Source organism: Hyperolius riggenbachi, chromosome 4 (genome assembly GCF_040937935.1).
Source record: "Hyperolius riggenbachi isolate aHypRig1 chromosome 4, aHypRig1.pri, whole genome shotgun sequence".
Lineage (NCBI taxonomy): Eukaryota > Metazoa > Chordata > Amphibia > Anura > Hyperoliidae > Hyperolius > Hyperolius riggenbachi.
This window is the reverse complement of record NC_090649.1, coordinates 463,488,031-463,509,351: the sequence shown is the minus strand read 5'-3', so window position 1 is coordinate 463,509,351 and position 21,321 is coordinate 463,488,031. Positions and strand designations below refer to the sequence as shown.

The following is a 21,321-nucleotide window of genomic DNA, read 5'->3' as shown; positions in this document are numbered from 1 at the left end:
GAATAGGGAGAAGTTAGGTCATAGTAATCACTGGGGGAGGGTAGTCTTAGTGTCAGGGACTACAAGGGTAGTCATAGGGTTAAGCACCACCAGGGACTGGAGGGGTTAGGCACCACCAAGGGGGAGTTAGGGTTAGGCACTACCAGGGGAGTCTTAGGTTTAGGCACCACCTGGAGGGTTAGGGTTAGGGGAGGGTTCTGTGTGAGAGTAGGGAGAAGTTAGGTCATAGTAATCACCAAGGGGTGTTTTAGGATTAGGCCCCACCAGGGGGTTTAGGGTTAGGCACCACCAGGGGGGTTAGAGTTAGGCACCATCAAGGGAGGGTTCTATGTGAGAGTAGGGAGAAGTTATGTCATAGTAATCACTTTTCTCAGCTATATCTAGTACCCTTTTATAGCCCAACAAATTTTGCCTATAACAGCATCCTTTTATAAACTAAAACTAGCTTTTTTGGCTACACCAGGTGCCCTTTGTAGCCGAATTTTACATATATGGGCTACACCAGGCACCCTTTGTAGCTGAATTTGGCATATATGGGCTACACACCGAGCGCCCTTTGTAGCCGAATTTGGCATATGGGCTATACCAGACACCCTTTTTGTAGCCGAATTTGGCATATATGGGCTACACCGGGACGGGAGCCCTTTTTTCCAGGTGCCCTTTTCAGATAGACACCTCTCTCCTTGGCCACGCCCTCTGCCACTCCCCTGCCTCCCTGCATGCTATGAGAGACACAATGGCCTCAATTCACTAAGATCATGCTGGAGATAATAAGGCAAGAGAAAACTTACTTCCACACAGTGAGAGAGTTATCTTACCTCTTCATTCCTTAAGTTACCTCCTCTGTAGTTAATTTACCTTCTCTGTAGTTAATTTACCTCCTCTGTAGTTATTTTCACAGGCAGTTAATTAACAGCCTGGCCCATATGCAATTAACGTTTTCACCTGAGTCTTCTCCTAGGAGATAATTTTTCATCTTCGATTTTAAATAACTTTTTAGCACTTTTCAACTAAAAAAGTACCCAAAAGTAGGTGAAAAGTGCTATAAAAATTATTTTGAGTATTTTCTTGCTTGCTGGTAGCTCAAAAGGAATTTTATTAACAAGTTTAAAAATATCACCTAGGAGAAAACTTAGGAGAAAAAGTGAATTGCATATGGGCCCCTGTCTTTAACTCTGGAGTTATTTTAAGGATTGGAGAGTTAACTTAAAGACAGAAGAGTTAACTTTAGGTTTGCCTGAGGTAAAATGTTTCCTGAATACTACATGCCTTATCACCATGGTAACAACTCTAGAAGAGTTATTAAAGACAGGAGATAAGCTTAGTGAATTGAGGCCAATGTCGCTTGTTGCAGTGTCGTGACCTATAGGTCACACAAGTGAAAGTGAGCCATTGCGGCTCACTGGAGCGGCGGTTAGTGGCGGTTTTTGCAGCTACCTGATCCGCCCAGCCCCACGGATCAGGTAGCCTACTTTTTTTTCTTTGAGCCTGCCTTGGGCTCTCTTTAAGCAGAATAGTGGAAACAAGTTAAAAAATGTAAAAGACCTTGTAGTTTTTGAGAAAATCGATTTTTAAAAATGCAAAGGAAAATGTTTTTTTAACACATTTTTCTGAGTTTTTCTGAGTTTAAAAACCATTTTTCCTTTGCATTTTTAAAATCAATTTTCTCAAACTACAAGGTCTTTTTTTTTAATTGACTTCTTCACATTCTTCTCCTTAACTGTATGTAGAAATTTTGGTGACAATAGCATTCATGGGGGCTTTGCTATTGACCCCTAGTTGGCAAAAAATTATGCAGAATTAGTGAAATTATGGTTCCCGACTACATTTACAAATGAAATTGTATATTATTTTTTCCCATACAATTTCAATTTCACACTGTAAATGTGACTTACGATGTGAAATTACAGTTATGTGAAATTAGTGCTTATTTCAAGTGGTTGTTCAGAAGCAGGGAGGCTATCTGTAACACCTGACACGTTATGGTCGTCTCCATTTCTGGGCTGCACATTTCTGCTTGTGACCTTCTTTCCCTGCTGTGTTGATGTCCACAGAGAGAGGAGCTCAGTGTGGAGGATCTGAGGAGTGTGCTGAACCAGAAGCTGCAGAACTGTAAGTCGTGACACGAGCTACAGAAATGAGTCACATGTCATTAATAATATTAGCTGGTTGGTTCTTGAGTTTACTAATTTCTTAAAGGAGTCATCAGGCAAACCCTACCCAACCCCACTCTACTTACCAGGTGCTTCCTCCAGCCCCTTGCAGCTGACATGTCCAGCGCCACAGCTCCGCGCTCAGCCGCTGGCCAGAAGTGCCCTGCAGAGGCCCACCTCCTCTAGTGTGCCTATGCGAACGCCGCTGTCAATCAAGTCCACGTTGTCTGCGGTGTAGGCAGTAGAGACAACCTCGAGGTCGGCCTCTGCACCGGCAGGGATCCCGGGCCGGCAGCTGAGCGCGGAGCTGCGACATGGGACATGCCAGCTGCAAGGGGATGGAGGAAGCCCCGGGTAAGTAGAGCAGGGGGTGGGTTTTACCTGATGACTCCTTTAAGGTGTTTGAAGTTTCTGAAAGGGTAATGATGCGATTAAGAGGGGAAAATTTCCATCCTAGTCTGGATGGTATCTTCTTTTCTAACCTTAATAAAATAGTCAGAGAACGTTACCCTGGTTATTGAATATATAATAGTAACACATCTAGGGCTCAAATCATAAAATGTTACCACATGCGATAAAGAAGAAAACAGTCAATTCAAAAAGGCTGTTACGGCATGGAAAACTAAAATGACCAATGTGTGAAGTAAATGATCAAACTTGTGAGGTAAATTACAGACTTGTGAGGTAAATTACAGACTTGTGAGATAAATTACAGATTTGAGGTAAATTACAGACTTGTGAGGTAAATTAACAACCTGAGGTAAATACCTTATAAATGTCAATTCACAAAGTATTACACATGCAAGAAAACAAGTGAGATGTTTGGTTTGTCCAGCCTGGGACTGTCAATAAGATAACAAACAGCCTTTTAGGTTACAGAAGGGTGGCAAGAAGTAGAAAAAAGGGAAAACAGAGGGTAGAGAAAAGACAAAAGTTTAACTATTCAGGAAAGTAAGAAAGCTAATGAAACTGTTTTCCCTAATTTCACGTTAATGGTTATTAGGATGCTTGGTTGGATGCTTGATGGTTTTGAGCTAATACAAATTTTATGTTCATTTTTGTGCAGCTTGGACTTGCACTTTACTTGTCAGTATAATAAATAGGGATGGTTGGAAATGCCGATTTCCGATTCCGCAGAAATTCTGATTTCTGCCAATGCCGATTACCGATTCTGCTGATTTCCGATCGGTTTAACAATTTCGGAGTTCGGATTTCCGATTTCTGAGTTGTGTTTTTTTTGGTAATTTTTTGCTTTCTCTGATTGGCCAAATACTTCCGAATTGACTCGACATTCTCTTATTGGTCCAATGCTTCCGAGTTCTGTGATTCAGCTAAAATTACCGAGTTGTGGTTATGCAGTATTTCCACAGAAATCCGATTTCGGAGTTCCATTTTCCAATTTCTGAGTCCCGATCGGAAATTCAGAGATTTAAATTCCGCAAAATCCGAATGCGAATCCCTACTGCTGAATATGCAAAGCATCTCTTTATGCTCCAGAAGCCAGGCTTATGCTGGGCATACACAGTACGTTTTCTACCGTGTAATCGAGCCGCTGGCTCAATTCCGGCATGTCCCCGCTGGTCCCTTATCTTCTGTTCGTCCGTATCTACCTTATGTCCCCCGCTTCCTTATCTTCCGTTCGTTTCTTCTTTTGTCCTGCCCGCCGGTATCGAGCGCGGAATAGATCCAGTGGGGTATCAGACACGTCGGAAATTATCAATCAAGCCATCAGTGGCTCGATTACACGGTAGAAAATGTACCGTGTATGCCCAGCATAACATCCAGAACTGCCTGTGTCTATCAAGGCAAACCACACTAAGCATTAATCTTCCATCAAAGAGTTTATGTGAATAAATTGTGAGTCAAAATACAGTTAACTGTTTTCTTTTACAAAATATAATCTTTCTGCAGATCCTGACATCAAATGTGATGGATTCGGCGTGAGGACCTGCAGGGAGATGATCAACCTCATGGATGTATCTTTTCAAAAAGTTATAATAATTCCAACATTTGTGTAGTGCTTTTCTCCTGTCGGGCTCAAAAGTGCTTGAAAGCTGCAGCCACTAGGGAGTGCTTAGTAGGCAGTAGCAGTGTTATGGAGTCTTGCCTAAGGACTCCTTACTAAACAGGTACTGGCTTACTGAAGCAAGAGCAAAGGTTCTATATCAGAGGCGGTGCCATTAACCATTACACTATCCAGCCACTATAAAAAGTTAAAGTGGACCTGAACTCTTGCACAGGACAGAAAAAAAAACCTAGAGAAATGCACCCTGTATATATTTAGAGAATTTAGCCCGTCTAATTCCCCCTCATCTGTGATTAATACATGCCAATATTGTAGATCATTATTAAAAAAAACAAAAAACTTCAATTCTGCCTCTTCTTTTTACGTTTAAAAATTTAGCAAAGGCTTTTTGCCCTCTTTCGAGGCCTGCCCGACCCGCAGAAAATTCAGACTGATGTTTATTACATATACTGTATTACTGCTGTAATTACTGAATTGCACACATTAGCAGAGAGCAAACAAAAGCTTTCATTAGCAGGGGGTGGGGACATAGGACACTATGCTTCAAAGAGTTTAAAGTCATAGATGCTATCTTCACTCTTTTCCCTGGATAAATAATGGGCAGCTAGAAGGAGAGGGGGGAACATGGCAGCTCCTATAGCTATTAGAAATAGAAACCATGAAAAAAATGGTGCTTGGTTCCCTTTAAGTTACACTGTAGATCCCAGACAGCAATGGTACAGCTGGGCTTTAGTGAAAGACACCCTTAACATTTCAAACAATTACATTTTCCATTGTTTATCAAAAATGTGTGTGAGGATCTAATGAAAACACTTCTTATTTTAATGGGCTATTGGCAGGTCTGGTTTTTCCATAAGGCACTGTAGGCACATGCCTACGGGTGTCTTCTGTGAGAGACGCAGCCCCCTCCTCAGACCACTGATCTCAGGAGCTTACAGTCTAATCCCTGTCTCATATCAATGACCTCAGGCACTTAAAGGACTTACAAGCTGAATTAAAAAAAAAAGTGAATTACCTTAGAACACTATCAGACCTCAGGGCAGACGATCCGTGGCTCCCTTGTACTTTCCAGATGCACCGTTATCACAATCCACTCATCATTACATGACCCGACCCAGCCCAGGGTCGCCTTATCTCTGGGCGATTATAATCGCCTCTTTAAAAATCCTCTGCGTAGTTCAAATAGACGTGGCTACAGCCGTGCACGCAGTCCATCGTCACTCCGTACACTGAGTAATACATCATGTGGGCGTCACCACATGACCGCCCACATGACTGACTTCACTTCAAGCCGGCCGCGCCCCCTCAGCACAGAATGCGAGCGCAGAGCGATGGAGGACGTAACCTAGTGTCTGCACAGACACTAGGTTACGTCCTCCCTTGCTCTGGGCTCGCCCACATGACTGACTTCACTTTAAGCCAGCCGCGCCCCCCTCAGCACAAGTGGTTTCCACATTTTCCATGTCAGTTCACGGAGGGTGTCTCCGTGAACAGCCTGCGAGCCTCCGATCGCGGCTCGCAGACTAAATGTAAACACGCGGGGAAGAAATCCGTAAAGGAGATCGGCGATCCCTGACCTCTGATTGGCCGGGGATCGCCGCAGTCTGATAGGCTGAAACCTATTAGAGGCGGTGCAGGATGGATCTCCGTCCTGTGCCGCCCAGGGGAAGGAGGGGAGGGAGGGAAGGACAGGGAGGCCGAAAATCGCTACGGAGGGGGGCTTTGAGGAGCCCTCCCGCAAGGCGAAAATAGCCGGCGGCGATCAGACCCCCCCCCCAGCAGGACATCCCCCTAGTGGGGAAAAAAGGGGGAAATCTGATCGCCCTGGCTGATTCCTGATCTGTTTAGTGGGCTGGAGAGCCCACGCAGCACAGATCTGGGAGAAATGGCCTGGTCCTTAAGTGGTCAGGTCTCTAAGAATAATATGAGATAAGATTCTAAGGACAGTTAGTGGCATAAGGCAGGGGTTAGAGTTCAGAATATTTTTACTTGGGGGTGTGGCCTGTGTTCAGGGGAGGAGATTAGAGCGTGAGAACGCTTGTACCTACAGGCCTCTGAGTTGTAAATCTGTCGGATTACAGCAGCCAACCCACTTGGAAAGCAGTAATGTCCTATTTCTGGCAGAGGATGTTCACTTATAATTTCAGAAAAGTGTTATAGTTTGTCTTTAACTGCATGGCATACAGATGGACGGTACAGGGACACTGAGTGCGGAGGAGTTTCAGATCCTTTGGAGAAAGCTGCAGCACTACATGGTATGTACCCTCTGATCTCATTAGGCCTCTGACTATATACGTAGAGCAGTGATTATTTGTGTAATGAAAGCATTTTAGCTGCTGGTTTATGAAAATTTGATAACAACGTCCCCAAGGGGGCAAAACAAGTCATCTTGGTGCTCATTAATTCTGGTAAAAAATAACTGGTGACCTTACTTTACAGGATTATATCACTAGTATCCTATATAATAAAACCTAACTGTCCCTGTGTACTCCTGTCCCTGTGTCCTAGTTGGGTCCGTGCTTTTTGCCACTGCGCATGTGCGCAGCACGGACAGCCCTTGGGACAGGAGGATGGGGCCAGTTATCTGGGCGGGCTAGTGCGCGGGCGAGCGCATGTGCGACGGATGCGCGTGCATGCGCACTGACATGCAGCGATGGGGGCCTAAAGAAATAGATCTAGAGCCCGTTTTTAAACAGGCTAAGGTCGCTAGTATAGTATAAAGCTGGCTAAACACTTATAGATTTCCACCTGAGAAAGGAAGAAGGGATCGATTCCTACCATACACTGCACATCACTTTCTAACAGACTCCAGCAGGGAATCTATTGAAGATTGATCAAACTGCAGAGTTGCACTGTTCGATGCAGTGCAAAGCTATAGGCCATCAATCTGCCAATGCTCTCTTGCCCTGCCCCCAATCGATTGAAATTTTCCACTCTTTCCGATCGATACTTTCAATCGATTTTTAGTCAAAATTTATCAAAAATCAATGGAACTGACATTTTGGTGAATTGATTCCCAGCAGATGAATCGTATCTGTAAAGAATCGAATTATAAAATTGATGAGTATATGGCCACCTTTAGGGGAAGTTAGGTTAGTGTAAATGTAAGGATAAAGCATGCATAGGGTGGTAGGGCTTGCTAGGCAGAGGATTTATGTGACTGATTCTTTCAGGTTCTGATGGAATGATTACGTATAACATACTGATATCTGCAGTAGAATCTTACCGTGGAACCACTTTAAAAAAGTATTTAAAGAGGAACTGTCGCGAAAACCTTAAAATTGAAAACACATACAAATAAGAAGTACGTTTCTTCCTGAGTAAAATGAGCCATACATTACTTTTCTCCTAAGTTGCTGGCATTTACAGTAAGTAGTAGAAATCTGACATTACCGACAGGTTTTGGGCTAGTCCATCTCTCTATAGGGGATTCTCAGCATGACCTTTATTCTTTATAAAGAATCTCCCTGAAAAAGATTTATACAAAGATGCTGCCCTGCTCACCTTACACTTTTTTTTGGACAGTTGGACGGAGCAAATGAAATTCGCTAAGTGCATTGTGAAAATAAAAAAATCCCTGTGAGCCCTCATGAGGAGATGGGCTAGTCCAAAACCTGTCGGTTCCGTCAGATTTCTACTACTTACTGTAAGTGACAGCAACATAGGAGAAAAGTAATTTATGGCTCATTTTACTCTGGAAGAAATGTACTTCGTATTTGTATCTGTTCAGATATATTTAAAATTTTAAGATTTTCTCAACAGAGGTCCTTTAAGTATGGGGATTGATAGATTTTAATGATCAAATTGTATAAAAATTGGCCATTTATGAAGGCAATCGATAGGAAATGATTCTTTGGTCGATTACTAAATAGGATAAAATCGATCCGAAAGATGGATTTTATGATCGATTTTGAAGAAAGAATCGTTCAGTAAACGTGAACAATCAATAATTGCTTTCCGATTAGTTACGATCATTCAAATCGCGTCGAAAGATCGTATCTGATGAAAAAATTGGACTGTTAATGTGCACCTTAAAAGCCCCACAACCAAACCAGGAGACCTTATTTTTCCCCATCTTTGTGTAATATCGTATTTTTCGGATCATAAGACTCACTTTTTCTCCCCCAAAAAAGAGGTAGAAAAGTCACTGCATCTTATGGTCTGAATATAGCGCCAGGTCTCCCCCCACAAATACATACTGCAGCCGGTTGGACCGAGAGGGGAGCACCGGTGGAGCTATGGGCATGGAGGCTCACTCTGACTGGGGGGTTGCTGTTGCCTTTCATCAGCTTTTCCCAATGTCCGCAGTGAGTGCAGCGTGCCCAACTGCTGAGCTGCAGACGCTGGCGTCATGTATCCATGGCCAATCGAGTGAGCGGCAATGCTGGAGACTGCTAGTGAAAGGTGCTGATGGTCTCGTGGGTGGAACCACGGCTCCGTCATTGGGGCCAATCAGTGCATTTGGTCAGTAGCAGTCAGTGCACTGATTGGCCATTGCCTGGAGCATCTTATAGTCTGAAAAATACGGTATATCATGCATAAAAGAACATAGTTCACTTTATGACACTTGCAGCAATGTACTGTACTTTGCCAACTGCTGAACTCGTGACAAAATGGCTGGGTTGGGGAGAGAGACGATTCTACTGGCATCTAAAAAAATTCAGTATACCTCAAAACTCACTTGTAGTAAGTATCGTTTTCCACCATTGTCTTCATAGAAAATCTTCCTTGAAGTGGACGGCAATGACTCGGGATCCATCGACGCCCATGAGATGCGAAACGCCTTGCAGAGCGCAGGTGACCGATTGCGCAATGTGATGCTGCTCTCCATACAAATGCCTCTAAATCTTCTGCATTAACAGATTTTTTTCACCAGCATACTTATTAACTACTTGCCGACTGCTCCATGCCAATTGGGTGAGCAGTGCGGCAGCCCCAGGACCGCTCCACGCCCACGGCCGTCTATGGGGCTAGCAGGAGATCGCGCGCAGGCTGTGCGCGCATCTCCTGCTTGGAAGGCGGAGCTCCGCTATGCCTTCAGTCTCCGAGCGGTGATAGAGGGCGGTTTCGCCGTCTAATTACTTTGTACAGCACTGCGATCAGCAGCAGCGCTTTACTGGGGTGCAGAAGCAGAAGTGATCCACTGTCATAGGCTGAGGCCTATGACAGCCGATCACGCTGATTGGCCGGTGGGGGGAGGGAGGGAGCGGGGCTGTAATAATAAAAAAAAAACATAATTTTATTTAAAAATAAATGATATAAATATTAATAAAAAAAAATAAACATTGGGGGAGCGATCAGACCCCACCAACAGAGATCTCTGTTGGTGGGGAGAAAAGGGGAGGATCACTTGTGTGCTGAGTTGTACGGCCCTGCAGCACGGCCTTAATGCTGCAGTGGCCAATTTCATGAAAAAGGGCCTGGTCTTTAATGGGGATTAACCCTGCGGTCCTCAAGTAGTTAAAGAGCTGATAAGGTACTATAATAAATAGGGTAAGGTTATCAATAGGTATGGCCAATGAATTGTTAATAATTCAGGGTCACCGTCGCTGTCACAATGGGTGCACTTCCGTGTTTGTCATGGTATCGCCCCCTACTGGCTGTCACCCTGAGGCACACCCATCACCTTGCCTCATCAAAGAACCAGCTTTGGGCTCAGAGTGGTTTTGGCTCCAGCACCGACCTCCCAGATGAAAGGGACCACTTTCCCTTAAGCTTAAAAATTGTGCTTAAAGTGAACTAAGCAGCTCCTGGCTTCAAATAGCTGCAAGGGCTGCCATTGTTCAGAAGCTCAACCCCCTGCTATTTTACAACTAGCATTGTCCAGGCTAGGTGTGAAATTCGTCAACTGTAACTGATGTTTTCTGTTTGAAGTACAATGGGGGTTTGTTTGTGGTCAGTTAAGTCTAATGAGGTGATTTCTTATCTGTGTTCAACAATCTCCTGCTCAGCGACCGCAGGTCCTTTGTGGATGGACAAAGTGGCTATTTTAACCCTTAGATGTAAAAACATAAGGTAAATTGAAAGTTTTTTTTAATAATAAACCGCATTTTTAATTTGCTATAGAGCTGCCCTGGGTGTTAAAAATGATGCTCGGTTCACTTTAAAACTAATAGGTAATCGAAATGGAGTTATGCATTCAGTCAGATATTATAATGTTTATGATCTGTCTGACAGGTTTCAGCCTCAATGTCCGGATCCAGGAGGCAATTATCCAGCGATACGTCTCTGGCGGGCTGTCCGTACATTTTGAAGATTTTATTGCATGCTTGATGCGCCTGGAGATGCTGTTCAGTGAGTAATAAGACAGATTCGTGCGCTGCTCCATACTGCAAATCTTATGAATGAATAGCTCAACCTCTGGTGATCTGACAAACATTCTGCTATTTGCTAATACACTTATTAGCCCCACCCACCCAGGAGGCAGACCTTCCAGTTAGCAAATCAAAGCTTTTAGCAGCTGATCCATTGAACTAGCAGCTGTGTTAGTTATTAAGAATTTGCAAGCCCCAACTACCACCTCATGGATGAAGCTAATTAGCAGGTTAAAAAGATTTTTGTAACGATTGTGGGATTCTCTCCGTGATCAGCGCACACAAGACGTGCGCTGACACAGCGGAAATCCTCCACAAGTGTATAATTTGCGGGAAACCCAGCAAAAGGTGCAATGCACCTGTAGAGGGAAATTCCTGTCGACAGATGGAGCTGTGGCGTGCAGAGGAACAGCTCCTCTGCCCTGCCACACACGCCAGACAGGAATTGCACGAAGGGATGGAACGCAGGGCAAGATAGCCCTGAAGGAGAGAGAGAGCAAAGCGACAGATTGTATGTGTGTGCACCAAACTAAACCGCAACAGTGCATACACAACAGCAGATAGGAAGCAGGAACGCAATCGCGGGAGAGGCGATTGCCAGAGGTGACACAAGGCTACAGCAAGGCAGAGCACGAGAGTAGCAAAGGCGCAGCAAATCATACAATGAGGAGACACGGAAAATAACAAACGCTTGCTAAACGCGAACACCGCACTCATTCGCAACAGTGCACGCGTTTATGCGCGGTCTCTCCACGTGATAAGCACAATAGAGACAAACACGCCTAACTAACCACCGACAGACAAACATGAAACAGAGCACGCGAGCGCTTGCTTAACGGTTACCTCACCGAGCCTCCAGCAAGCGTTCGTAGCAGACAAGACAGACACACGAAAACATGAATAAGCGAACGAGAGGATCCACAGCACTAGCGCAAGTGACTAGCGCAATCCAGGAAGACAGAACAGAAGGATCCACAGCGCTAGCGCAAGATGCTAGTGCGATCCAGGTACAGAGTAGCAGAACAGAAGGATCCACAGCACTAGCGCAAGATGCTAGTGCGATCCAAGTACAGAGTAGCAGAACAGAAGGATCCACAGCACTAGCGCAAGAGGCTGGTGCGATCCAGGGAAACAGATCAGAAGGGGCTACCAGTAACAACCGCTGTTCCGGTTAGCACCCAGACACACAGAACGATGTCCTGTCGACCACCGCTGGGACAGGACAATCGCAACAGACAAACAAAACAGATAAGCAATCCTAACTGCACTAGGGAAACCTGCCTAGTGCAGTCCCAGCCCCAGGAATTACTCTAGGCTAATCTTTAAACAAAGAGCAAGGCTGACACTCCAGGCGAGTGTTCCACAGGACTAACTCTTATGACCAGCCACTTACTGTGGGAAACATAGCTCTTTATAGAGCAAGCCCACAAAGGATGTGGCTAGGCAATCTGCATGACAAACATATGCAAATTCCTCAGCAGCAAGCTGCACAACTGACAAAAGGTCTCTCTTCCAGAGACCTGCAGGATGCAGACCTGAACAGTGGTCAAAAGGCTGCCTGTCTGCGCAGGATCCTCACAGTACCCCCCCCCCCCCCCTCTAGGGTCGGATTCCAGATGACCCTCCAACCTGATACTTGCAAAAGACTCTAACTGAAGACTCACGTGGGTCAGGACAGCCCGACAAGGCCCAATTCCAGAGTCAGTCCAGCTGAAACCGACCTCATCGGAAGCAAACACCACCGAAACATGTCCATCAGTACTACCAGTCTCAGTATAACACCCATCAGGACTGTGAACGCCAGAGAAGAAGCCATCGACACCCTCCAGACAATACCCACCACCTTCCAAGGAGCGTCCGAAAATACCAAACCTGCCACAATACCTGTTCGAAGTGTCCCTTACAACACAAAAGCCACTGTTGATCTTATCCAGGGTACCAAGCAAAATTTCTCCCGGAATCTCCCAGAACCTTTTGAAGCTCCACAGAGATCCCAAGAGGGCAGAACAATCACCAGGCTCACATGGAGAACTATCAAGAACCCCTATGGAACCAATGACAATTCCGGATTTAGAATTACGAGGACACCCATCAAGATCAAGACTTTCAGGGACCACTTCTGGGCATGCAAGCAGGCAGGCCATATCAGAGCATGTCTCCACCGAGGAAGCATCTGAGCATGCTGGTAACCGAGGCACACCTGGGCTTTCTGGGTCACAGAGCACATTGGGGTACACCAGCACAGGAGAAACCTCAGAACATGTCGGGGAACTGCCAACCTCAGAGTCCGGCACCACAGGACCAAAACCAGTACCGGGCAGAGGATCATCATGAGCAGTGGTCTCAAGCACTGGACTTTCAAAAAAAAATTCGGACTCAGGCTTAGAAGTCTCAGTGACTGTAATGGTATCTGACAAAAACTCATCATTGACTACGCATAACTGAAGCTCCACCAGAGCTGAAAAAGTAGCCAGCAAGGCAGCAATGCCTACTGAAGTGGGCAACACCTCAGAAGGGCTTGGGGGGCAGGAGACATCTCCTACAAGTTCTGCACCCTTTGGGAGGAACTCGGAGGTCTCCAGGACATCAGGCAAGACCTCAGGAACATCATTTTTCAAGTTTTCTAAGAAGGATTCTGAACTATCCATGTTACAGGGCAAAACTGGAACTTTATTTTGTGGACAGGGCAGATGTCCCAGGGAAGGTTCCACCATAAACTGTGACTGAATTTCATCATCATGAGCGGAACGTACAGGAATATTTACTGGAACACACACTGACTCCCTAACTTTAATCTCGCTGCACCCAGAATTCTGCGTAGCAGTCAAACTAGCTTGCAACTCCAAAACTGCAGAAAAACAGGTGAGTATAGTGGCAATACCTAGACGAGCCTCTAGGGACACTGCCGGAGACTCTAAACAAGGCCATATTAACTCATCCAGAGTACAGGGTGCAGAATCAGCATTTTCCTCAGAACAAGAAAGGGACTCGCAAATGTCAGTGTGATCGGACATCATATTGTTATTCATGGTACAGGGCAGGCTCAGAGAAACTTTCTCTGGACCCAGCAAAAATGCTTCAGAGTCAGATTCGCAAAACCGAAGCGCTGTCTCACTCTTAGATTCGGCTAACAATGTCAAATCCGAGGAGTTAGAACGCAAAACTTGCAAATCAAAAATCGCTTCAGGTTGTAAAACTGACGCTTCCATAGCGCAAACCTCCGCGATCTGCGGGGCAGACTGTAAGGCGTTCAGGACAGAAACACTGGAGCAACTGTCACCAGGCAACGGGCCCTTACAGGTGTCAACAGGGTGAGACAAAGACGCATCTGCAGTAGAAATAGCGATAACATCAGGAAAAACTTTATTAGACATATTAATTTTACTTTTGATGCTGCATAATTTAGGAATTTTCCCCATGGCAGGATCACAGATGGAAGATCTTAAAGATCTGTTTCTAAATGATAAGGGGTCCCACACATCCTTGAGAAAACTGGCACATTTATGCTGATCACAATCTGCAGGAACATCAGAGAAACAGGCATCAGATCGCACAGATTCACGACTCACATGCTTTACCCCAGAAAGGCAGGAACAATCATCCGACAACGATGTCTCTTTATTGGAATCAATTGGTTGGTGTGTGTGCAACTCATCCAAAATCGTCTGCCATACATAAATTATCAGATCCACATCACCCTCGTCACATTCATCGGAATCAATCAAAAGGTACATAGAATCGAGACAATCATTCAAGACATCTTCGCTTTTTGCGATGTAAAAATTGCAAAAGGCTTTCCAATCAAAATCAAATTCCTCCATTAAGGCCCCAATGTCCCATGAGGCAAATGGAGGTTCAAACAGGCCAGATGATCTCCATATGGGTGGAGTTCAGGAACAAGAACAGATTTTTTAACTGCTTTAATATAGTGTGCGATCCTACCTATAGTAGGATCCACATAAGCTTTGGATTGAGGCAAAAAACCCAGAGACAGATCAACATCATGGTAAACATCATTATCATACTGAATGGTTTTGCATGGAAGGGAAAGATCAGCTGACTTATCAGCAGCTACACATTCAATTAGAGCAGGTGGTAAGCCAGGCAGTTTAAACCAGTGAGAGAATATCACTGCAAGAAACTGATACAGATTATCATTCCAAGAATTGTTTTTTCGCACATCATACGCCCAGGTGAACAAATCGTCTTTTAAGAGCACATAGGCAAACTGAAGAGCCGACGTGGACGGATCAGTAATCTGAAAGGTGGGATTCAGGCAAAACCTCACACATTCAGAGAGAAATTCCGCTTTGGTCTCTGAGTTTAGCCTTTTAAAGCTCTTAAAGACACAGGACCCATACTCGACAAAATCGTACAAATCAGAAATTCCCTCTACTCTGGGAATTTTGGTTTGGCTGGTCATACTGTAACAATTGTGGGATTCTCTCTGTGATCAGCACACACAAGACGTGCGCTGACACAGCGGAAATCCTCCACAAGCGTATCATTTGGGGGAAACCCAGCAAAAGGTGCAATGCACCTGTAGAGGGAAATTCCTGTCAACAGATGGAGCTGTGGAGTGCAGAGGAACAGCTCCTCTGCCCTGCCACACACGCCAGACAGGAATTGCACGAAGGGATGGAACGCAGGGCAAGATAGCCCTGAAGGAGAGAGAGAGCAAAGCGACAGATTGTATGTGTGTGCACCAAACTAGTCGCCAACCCGCGACGGTGCATACACAACAGCAGATAGGAAGCAGGAACGCAATCGCGGGAGAGACGATTGCCAGAGGTGACACAAGGCTACAGCAAGGCAGAGCACGAGAGTAGCAAAGGCGCAGCAAATCATACAATGAGGAGACACGGAAAATAACAAACGCTAGCTAAACGTGAACACCGCACTCATTCGCAACAGTGCACGCATTTATGCGCGGTCTCCACGTGATAAGCACAATAGAGACAAACACGCCTAACTAACCACTGACAGACAAACATGAAACAGAGGTTGCGAGCGCTTGCTTAACGGTTACCTCACTGAGCCTCCAGCAAGCGTTCGTAGCAGACAAGACAGACACACGAAAACATGAATAAGCGAACGAGAGGATCCACAGCACTAGCAAAAGTGGCTAGCGCGATCCAGGAAGACAGAGCAGAAGGATCCACAGCACTAGCGCAAGTGACTAGTGCGATCCAGGGAAACAGATCAGAAGGGGCTACCAGTAACAACCGCTGTTCCGGTTAGCACCCAGACACACAGAACGATTTCCTGTCGACCACCACTGGGACAGGACAATCGCAACAGACAAACAAAACAGATAAGCAATCCTAACTGCACTAGGGAAACCTGTCTAGTGCAGTCCCAGGAATTACTCTAGGCTAATATTTAAACAAAGAGCAAGGCTGACACTCCAGGCGAGTGTTCCACACGACTAACTCTTATGACCAGCCACTTACTGTGGGAAACATAGCTCTTTATAGAGCAAGCCCACAAAGGATGTGGCTAAGCAATCTACATGACAAACATATGCAAATTCCTCAGCAGCAAGCTGCACAACTGACAAAAGGTCTCTCTTCCAGAGACCTGCAGTATGCAGACCTGAACAGTGGTCAAAAGGCTGCCTGTCTGCGCAGGCAGCCAGGCGGATCCTCACAATTTTTTGTTCAATTGTTCAACACTATCAACTATCATATGTTTTGGAATGGCTACATAGGCTTCAACAATTCCTTGATTTTTTTTTAATTGGTAATAAATGAAAATATATACCATGTATACTCGAGTATAAGCCAAGTTTTTGAGAGCAAAAGCATAGGGGCCAACAGTCTCAATTTGGGCGGAACAATCACGGATCCCGCCTGTGTAAATATATGACTTTTATCTACTGAAAAATGTGTTTAATTGATTCAAAATTTATTCCCATCCTTTAAACTGATATATTTCGTTATTGTCATATATTAATATGAAGGAAAATGAGCCAGGATAGAAAGGACCAGTGTGGTTTTAATTATAAAATAACATATTTTTTTCCTATAAAATCTTTATGGTATGCGTGACTAGGGGTGTATGGGGGGGGGGGGTGACTAGGGTAGTGGCAGGGGCGTGGCTTAAGTGTCACTCTTTCTTATTTCAAAAAGTTGGGAGGTATGCAAAAAAGTGGTTGAAAACCAGGGTACCCTTTTTGTTGCTGACCCCCCCCCCATGGAGATTATCGGCTGTTAAGTGGCTGTGTGCCGCTCTGCTGCCCCCCACCAGGGCGGAGCAGAATGTGTGCCTTCCGAGTGTACCCCACCCCCGGCATAAGCAGAGCATTGTGTGGTTGCCTACCACTCTGTGCTGCGATGCTGCAATGATTCCTTTGTAACTTGTATGCTTACGGGCAGGGGCGTAACTAGAAATCCCCAGGCCCCCCTGAAAAAAATCTGAGCCCCCCCCAGGTGCCCTCTTGGGGGGGGGGGGAAGACAGAGGGGTCAGACAGGGGCAGCAACACATAACATCATCTGGAGGTCTCCGTTCTCTAAGAGCCTCACGTTACTTGCTTAACAGTAACCCCAAGTCAGGCTCGGGACGGAAATCTGCAGCTCAGATTGGTAATCCCGAGTTGGATCCATCGCAGGTGTGGAATGTGTAGGGCTGCCACAGAGCTATCTAGCGGTATGATTTTTAGGGTCTTATGCCGTGCATACACGGCTCGTTTTATGCGCCGGATCGAGCCAGTGGCTTGATGCCGGCGCATCCCCGCTCGTCCGCTCGTGCGCGTGGATCGATTGCTGCTCGTCCCCGCCGGCACTTTCTTATCACCGCTCGATTCCCTGCCATTGTCCCCCGGCGGGAATCGAGCGGGCGCGGGTCGAGCGGCATGATCAGGCCAGCTGAATATTATCAGCTGGCCGGATCAGCTGGTCGATACACGGTACAGAAACGTACCGTGTATCCCCAGCATTAAAGCTTGTGAAAAAATTGCACTGCTTTTGGACAATAACATCTGGAAATAATCATACCGCCAGGGAGGTTAAACAGGAAGTAGTGTCAGACGCTGAGAGAGCGGAACCTCCACATGACGTTATGTGTTGCTGCCCGCCACTGCTCGCAATGTAATTGATGCTGGAGGGGAGCGCGCTGAGAGGAGAGCACGAGGTGAGGGAGGGGGACCGCCCCCCCCCTCCCCGCCAATGTCCAATGCTCTCCCCTCATGCAGCGACCCCTCGCCCCCCCCCCAAACAGCCTGAGTGGGCCCCAGAGGGACCCTGGGGCCCCCCGCGGCTGCATGGCTCGCATCCCCTATTGTTACCCCTCTTCTTACGGGTCCATGCCGCTTTTTCATTGCTGTAAATTCCGCAGTGCTAGTGCACGTAGGGACAGGCGCCACTAGATGGTGTCATCCTCGCTATGATACCATCTAGTGGCGCCTGTCACCACGTGCACTAGCACTGCAGGGATCAAAACACGGACCAAGCAACCACACAGCGCTCTGCTTATTCCGGGGTGGGGGTTACTCAGAAGGCACACATTCTGCTCTGGTTTGGCGAGGGGCAGTACAGCGGCACACCGCACATGGTCATCTAATGGCCTTTAATCTCCTATGTCAAGGCCAGTGTCTCCTGGAGATAATGGCCTTAATTCACTAAGCTTATCTCCTGTTTTTAATAACGTTTCTAGAGTTATCACCTCCATGGTGATAAGGCATGTAGTATTCAGGAAACATTTTACCTCAGGCAAACCTAAAATTAACTTTTCTGTCTTTAACCACTTAACGACCGCCTAACACCGATAGGCGGCGGCTGGTCGTAAGTGGGTTTCCATGGAAACGGCCACTCCATGTCAGTTCGAGCGGCCGTTCCATGTCAGTTCATGGAGGGGGTCTCCGTGAACAGCCTGCGAGCCTCCGATCGCGGCTCGCAGGCTAATTGTAAACACGCGGGGAAGAAATCCCCGGTGTTTACAGCGTACGGCGCTGCTGTCGCAGCAGCACCGTAAAGGAGATCGGCGGTCCCCAGCCTCTGATTGGCCGGAGATCGCCGGCATCTGATAGGCTGAAGCCTATCAGAGGCGGTACAGGACGGATCGCCGTCCTGTACCGCCCATAGAGAGAAGGGGAGGGAGGGAAGGAGAGGGAGGGCAAAATAGCGCTGCGGAGGGGGGCTTTGAGGAGCACCCCCGCAAGGCACAAACAGGCGGCGGCGATCAGACCCCCCCCAGCAGGATATCCCCCTAGTGGGGAAAAAGGGGGGGGGGTCTGATCGCCCTGCAGCAATCACGTTCTGTGCTGGGGGCTGAAGAGCACAGTGCAGGGAAAAATCCCCTGGTCCTCAAGTGGTTAAGTTAAAGAGAACCTGTAACAAAAAAAAAGTTCCCCTGGGGGGTACTCACCCCGGGAGGGGGAAGCCTCAGGGTCCCAATGAGGCTTCCCCCTCCACTGTAGCTGCAGGCAATCCAGCGCTGGCTCCCCGTAAGTGTCCGACCGGCAATCCTCCCTCGAAAAGCCTGACAAGCGCCAATTTATTTACCTTTCCTGGCTCCAGCGGGGGGCGCTGTTGCTGCTCTCCGCACGGAGATAGGTGAAAATAGCTGATCTCTGTCGGGTACGCTCTACTACGCAGGCGCAGGAGACTTGCAGCTGCGCAGTAGAGCATCCCGACAGCGATCGGCTATTTCCACCTATCTCCGAGGCGGAGAGCCGATACTGCGCCTGCGCTGGAGCCGGGAAGGTAAATATTTATATCCCCGCTGTTCAGGGAGCTTTATCGCCACCGCCGTGGGACCGAGGAAGACGGGGGAAGCCGCAATAGGATCTGGAGGCTTCCCCCACCCGAGGTGAGTATCCCCCAGGGGAGGCTTCTCTCAGTACAGGTTGTCTTTAAGGAGAGATCTCTAAAGTTAACTCTTCAATCCTTAAAATAACTCCAGAATTCTAAAGTTAAAGACACGGGGCCATATACAATTCTCTTTTTCACCTGAGTTTTCTCCTAGGGGATATTTACACAACTTGTAAGTAAAATGCAGTTTAAACCACCAGCAAGAAAACAAATAAATAAAATAATTTCGACAGTACTTTCTCACCTACTTTTTGGTACTTTTTCCATTGCAAAGTGCCTAAAAGTTATTTTAAATCAAAAGATGAAAAATTATCTCCTAGGAGAAAACCCAGGAGAAGAAGTGAATTGAATATGGGCCAGGCTGTTAATGAACTGCATGTGCAAATAACTACAGAGGAGGTAACTTAAGGACTGAAGTGATAAGATAACTCTCTCAATGTGAAAACTTATCTCTACACCTTAATAAGGCAAGATCGAGGTGTGGTGGTAAGGCGCACATTCTGACGAAGGTCGCAAGTGGGCGGGCGCAATGCGTCAATGGGCGGGTGCAAATCCCGCGGCCTTGAACGCTCCTAACTATCGGCGGCAGCTGTAGCAGCGTGATATGAGGTCAGCGTCTGCTCCCCGAGAAGGCTCTTGCGGACTGGGTCGAGCGAGACAGCCGACCACCGAGGATTACCGTAATCTGGGCAGCAATCAAACACCTTGTAGCAGTCCTGTAGATGGTGGAATCCGGAGTTGAGACGGAAACCGACAGGATATAAAGCTTGTGGTGAGATCACTCCATACACAGGCACAATCCGTTACTGCAATATTGCAAGCTGAAGTTGTTCAATTATTTCTACCTACACTTAAACTATCTCCCCCTCTCTGAAGAGAAGGACATATGGTACCGGTACCAGAAGGGGTGTATGACTGTATGAGTGTGCATGGTGTGATTTATTGAGTGAGCGCTCTATCCTGGCCGTGTTTTAAATGATTTTAATTGGTTGGTCTGCAATTTTGATATACGAATTTCCAAAATAAAGCAAATTTTGTAACTTTCTATACCTATGAGAAACCAGAAATTATTTATCCTTAATGGTAAGTTTTCTCTTGCCTTATTATCTCCAGCATAATCTTAGTGAATTGACTAAGGCCAATATTACTTCTTTCTTCCTTCTAAAAGTGACATGAATGACAGCAAATCCTTTGAAAACCATGCATACTTCCAATGCTTGAGTATCTTAACCTGCTGGGCGGTCTGGACGAGCTCAGCTCGTCCAGTACCGCCGGAGCCTGCCGCTCAGGCCCTGCTGGGCCGATTTGGCTGAAATAAAGTGCAGCACACGCAGCCGGCACTTTGCCAGCCGCGTGTGCTGCCTGATCGCCGCCGCTCTGCGGCGATCCGCCGCGAGCAGCGGCGAAAGAGGGTCCCCCCAGCCGCCTGAGCCCAGCGTAGCCGGAACAAAAAGTTCCGGCCAGCGCTAAGGGCTGGATCGGAGGCGGCTGACGTCAGGACGTCGGCTGACGTTGATGACGTCACTCCGCTCGTCGCTATGGCGACGATGTAAGCAAAACAAGGAAGGCCGCTCATTGCGGCCTTCCTTGTTTATTCTGGGCGCCGGAGGCGATCGGAAGAACGCCTCCGGAGCGCCCTCTAGTGGGCTTTCATGCAGCCAACTTTCAGTTGGCTGCATGAAATAGTTTTTTTTTTATTAAAAAAAAAACCTCCCGCAGCCTGCCTGGCGATCTTAATAGAACGCCAGGCAGGTTAAAGCATTTTCTTAGTCTGCTTCTTAGAATATAGCCTACCTGCAATAAAAAGGATTCATTCATTTTCCGAAAATGGGATTCCTAGTTTTTCAGCGCATGTTCATTTCTACTACTCAGCTACTGAAAAACCTCAAATTCCCCACCTTCGGCTTATACCCAAATCAATTTTTTTATTTTTTACTTTTTCAAGTTTTTTGGGTAAAAGTTCAGTTTATAATCGGGTCAGCTTATATTCAAGTATATATGGTATATTCTTTGGAGT

The 21,321-nt window shown here is 46.5% G+C and overlaps 1 protein-coding gene across 1 annotated transcript in view; it reads left to right on the top strand.

The window, feature by feature from the left end:
• LOC137570978 (calpain-8-like) overlaps positions 1-21,321 on the top strand; it is a 124,309-nt gene that overhangs the window by 100,209 nt on the left and 2,779 nt on the right. The window contains exons 15-19 of the mRNA XM_068279676.1: positions 2,055-2,112; positions 4,065-4,129; positions 6,366-6,434; positions 8,898-8,976; positions 10,357-10,473. Coding sequence (XP_068135777.1) covers positions 2,055-2,112; positions 4,065-4,129; positions 6,366-6,434; positions 8,898-8,976; positions 10,357-10,473 — 388 coding nt within the window. The remainder of the gene's footprint in view (positions 1-2,054; positions 2,113-4,064; positions 4,130-6,365; positions 6,435-8,897; positions 8,977-10,356; positions 10,474-21,321) is intronic.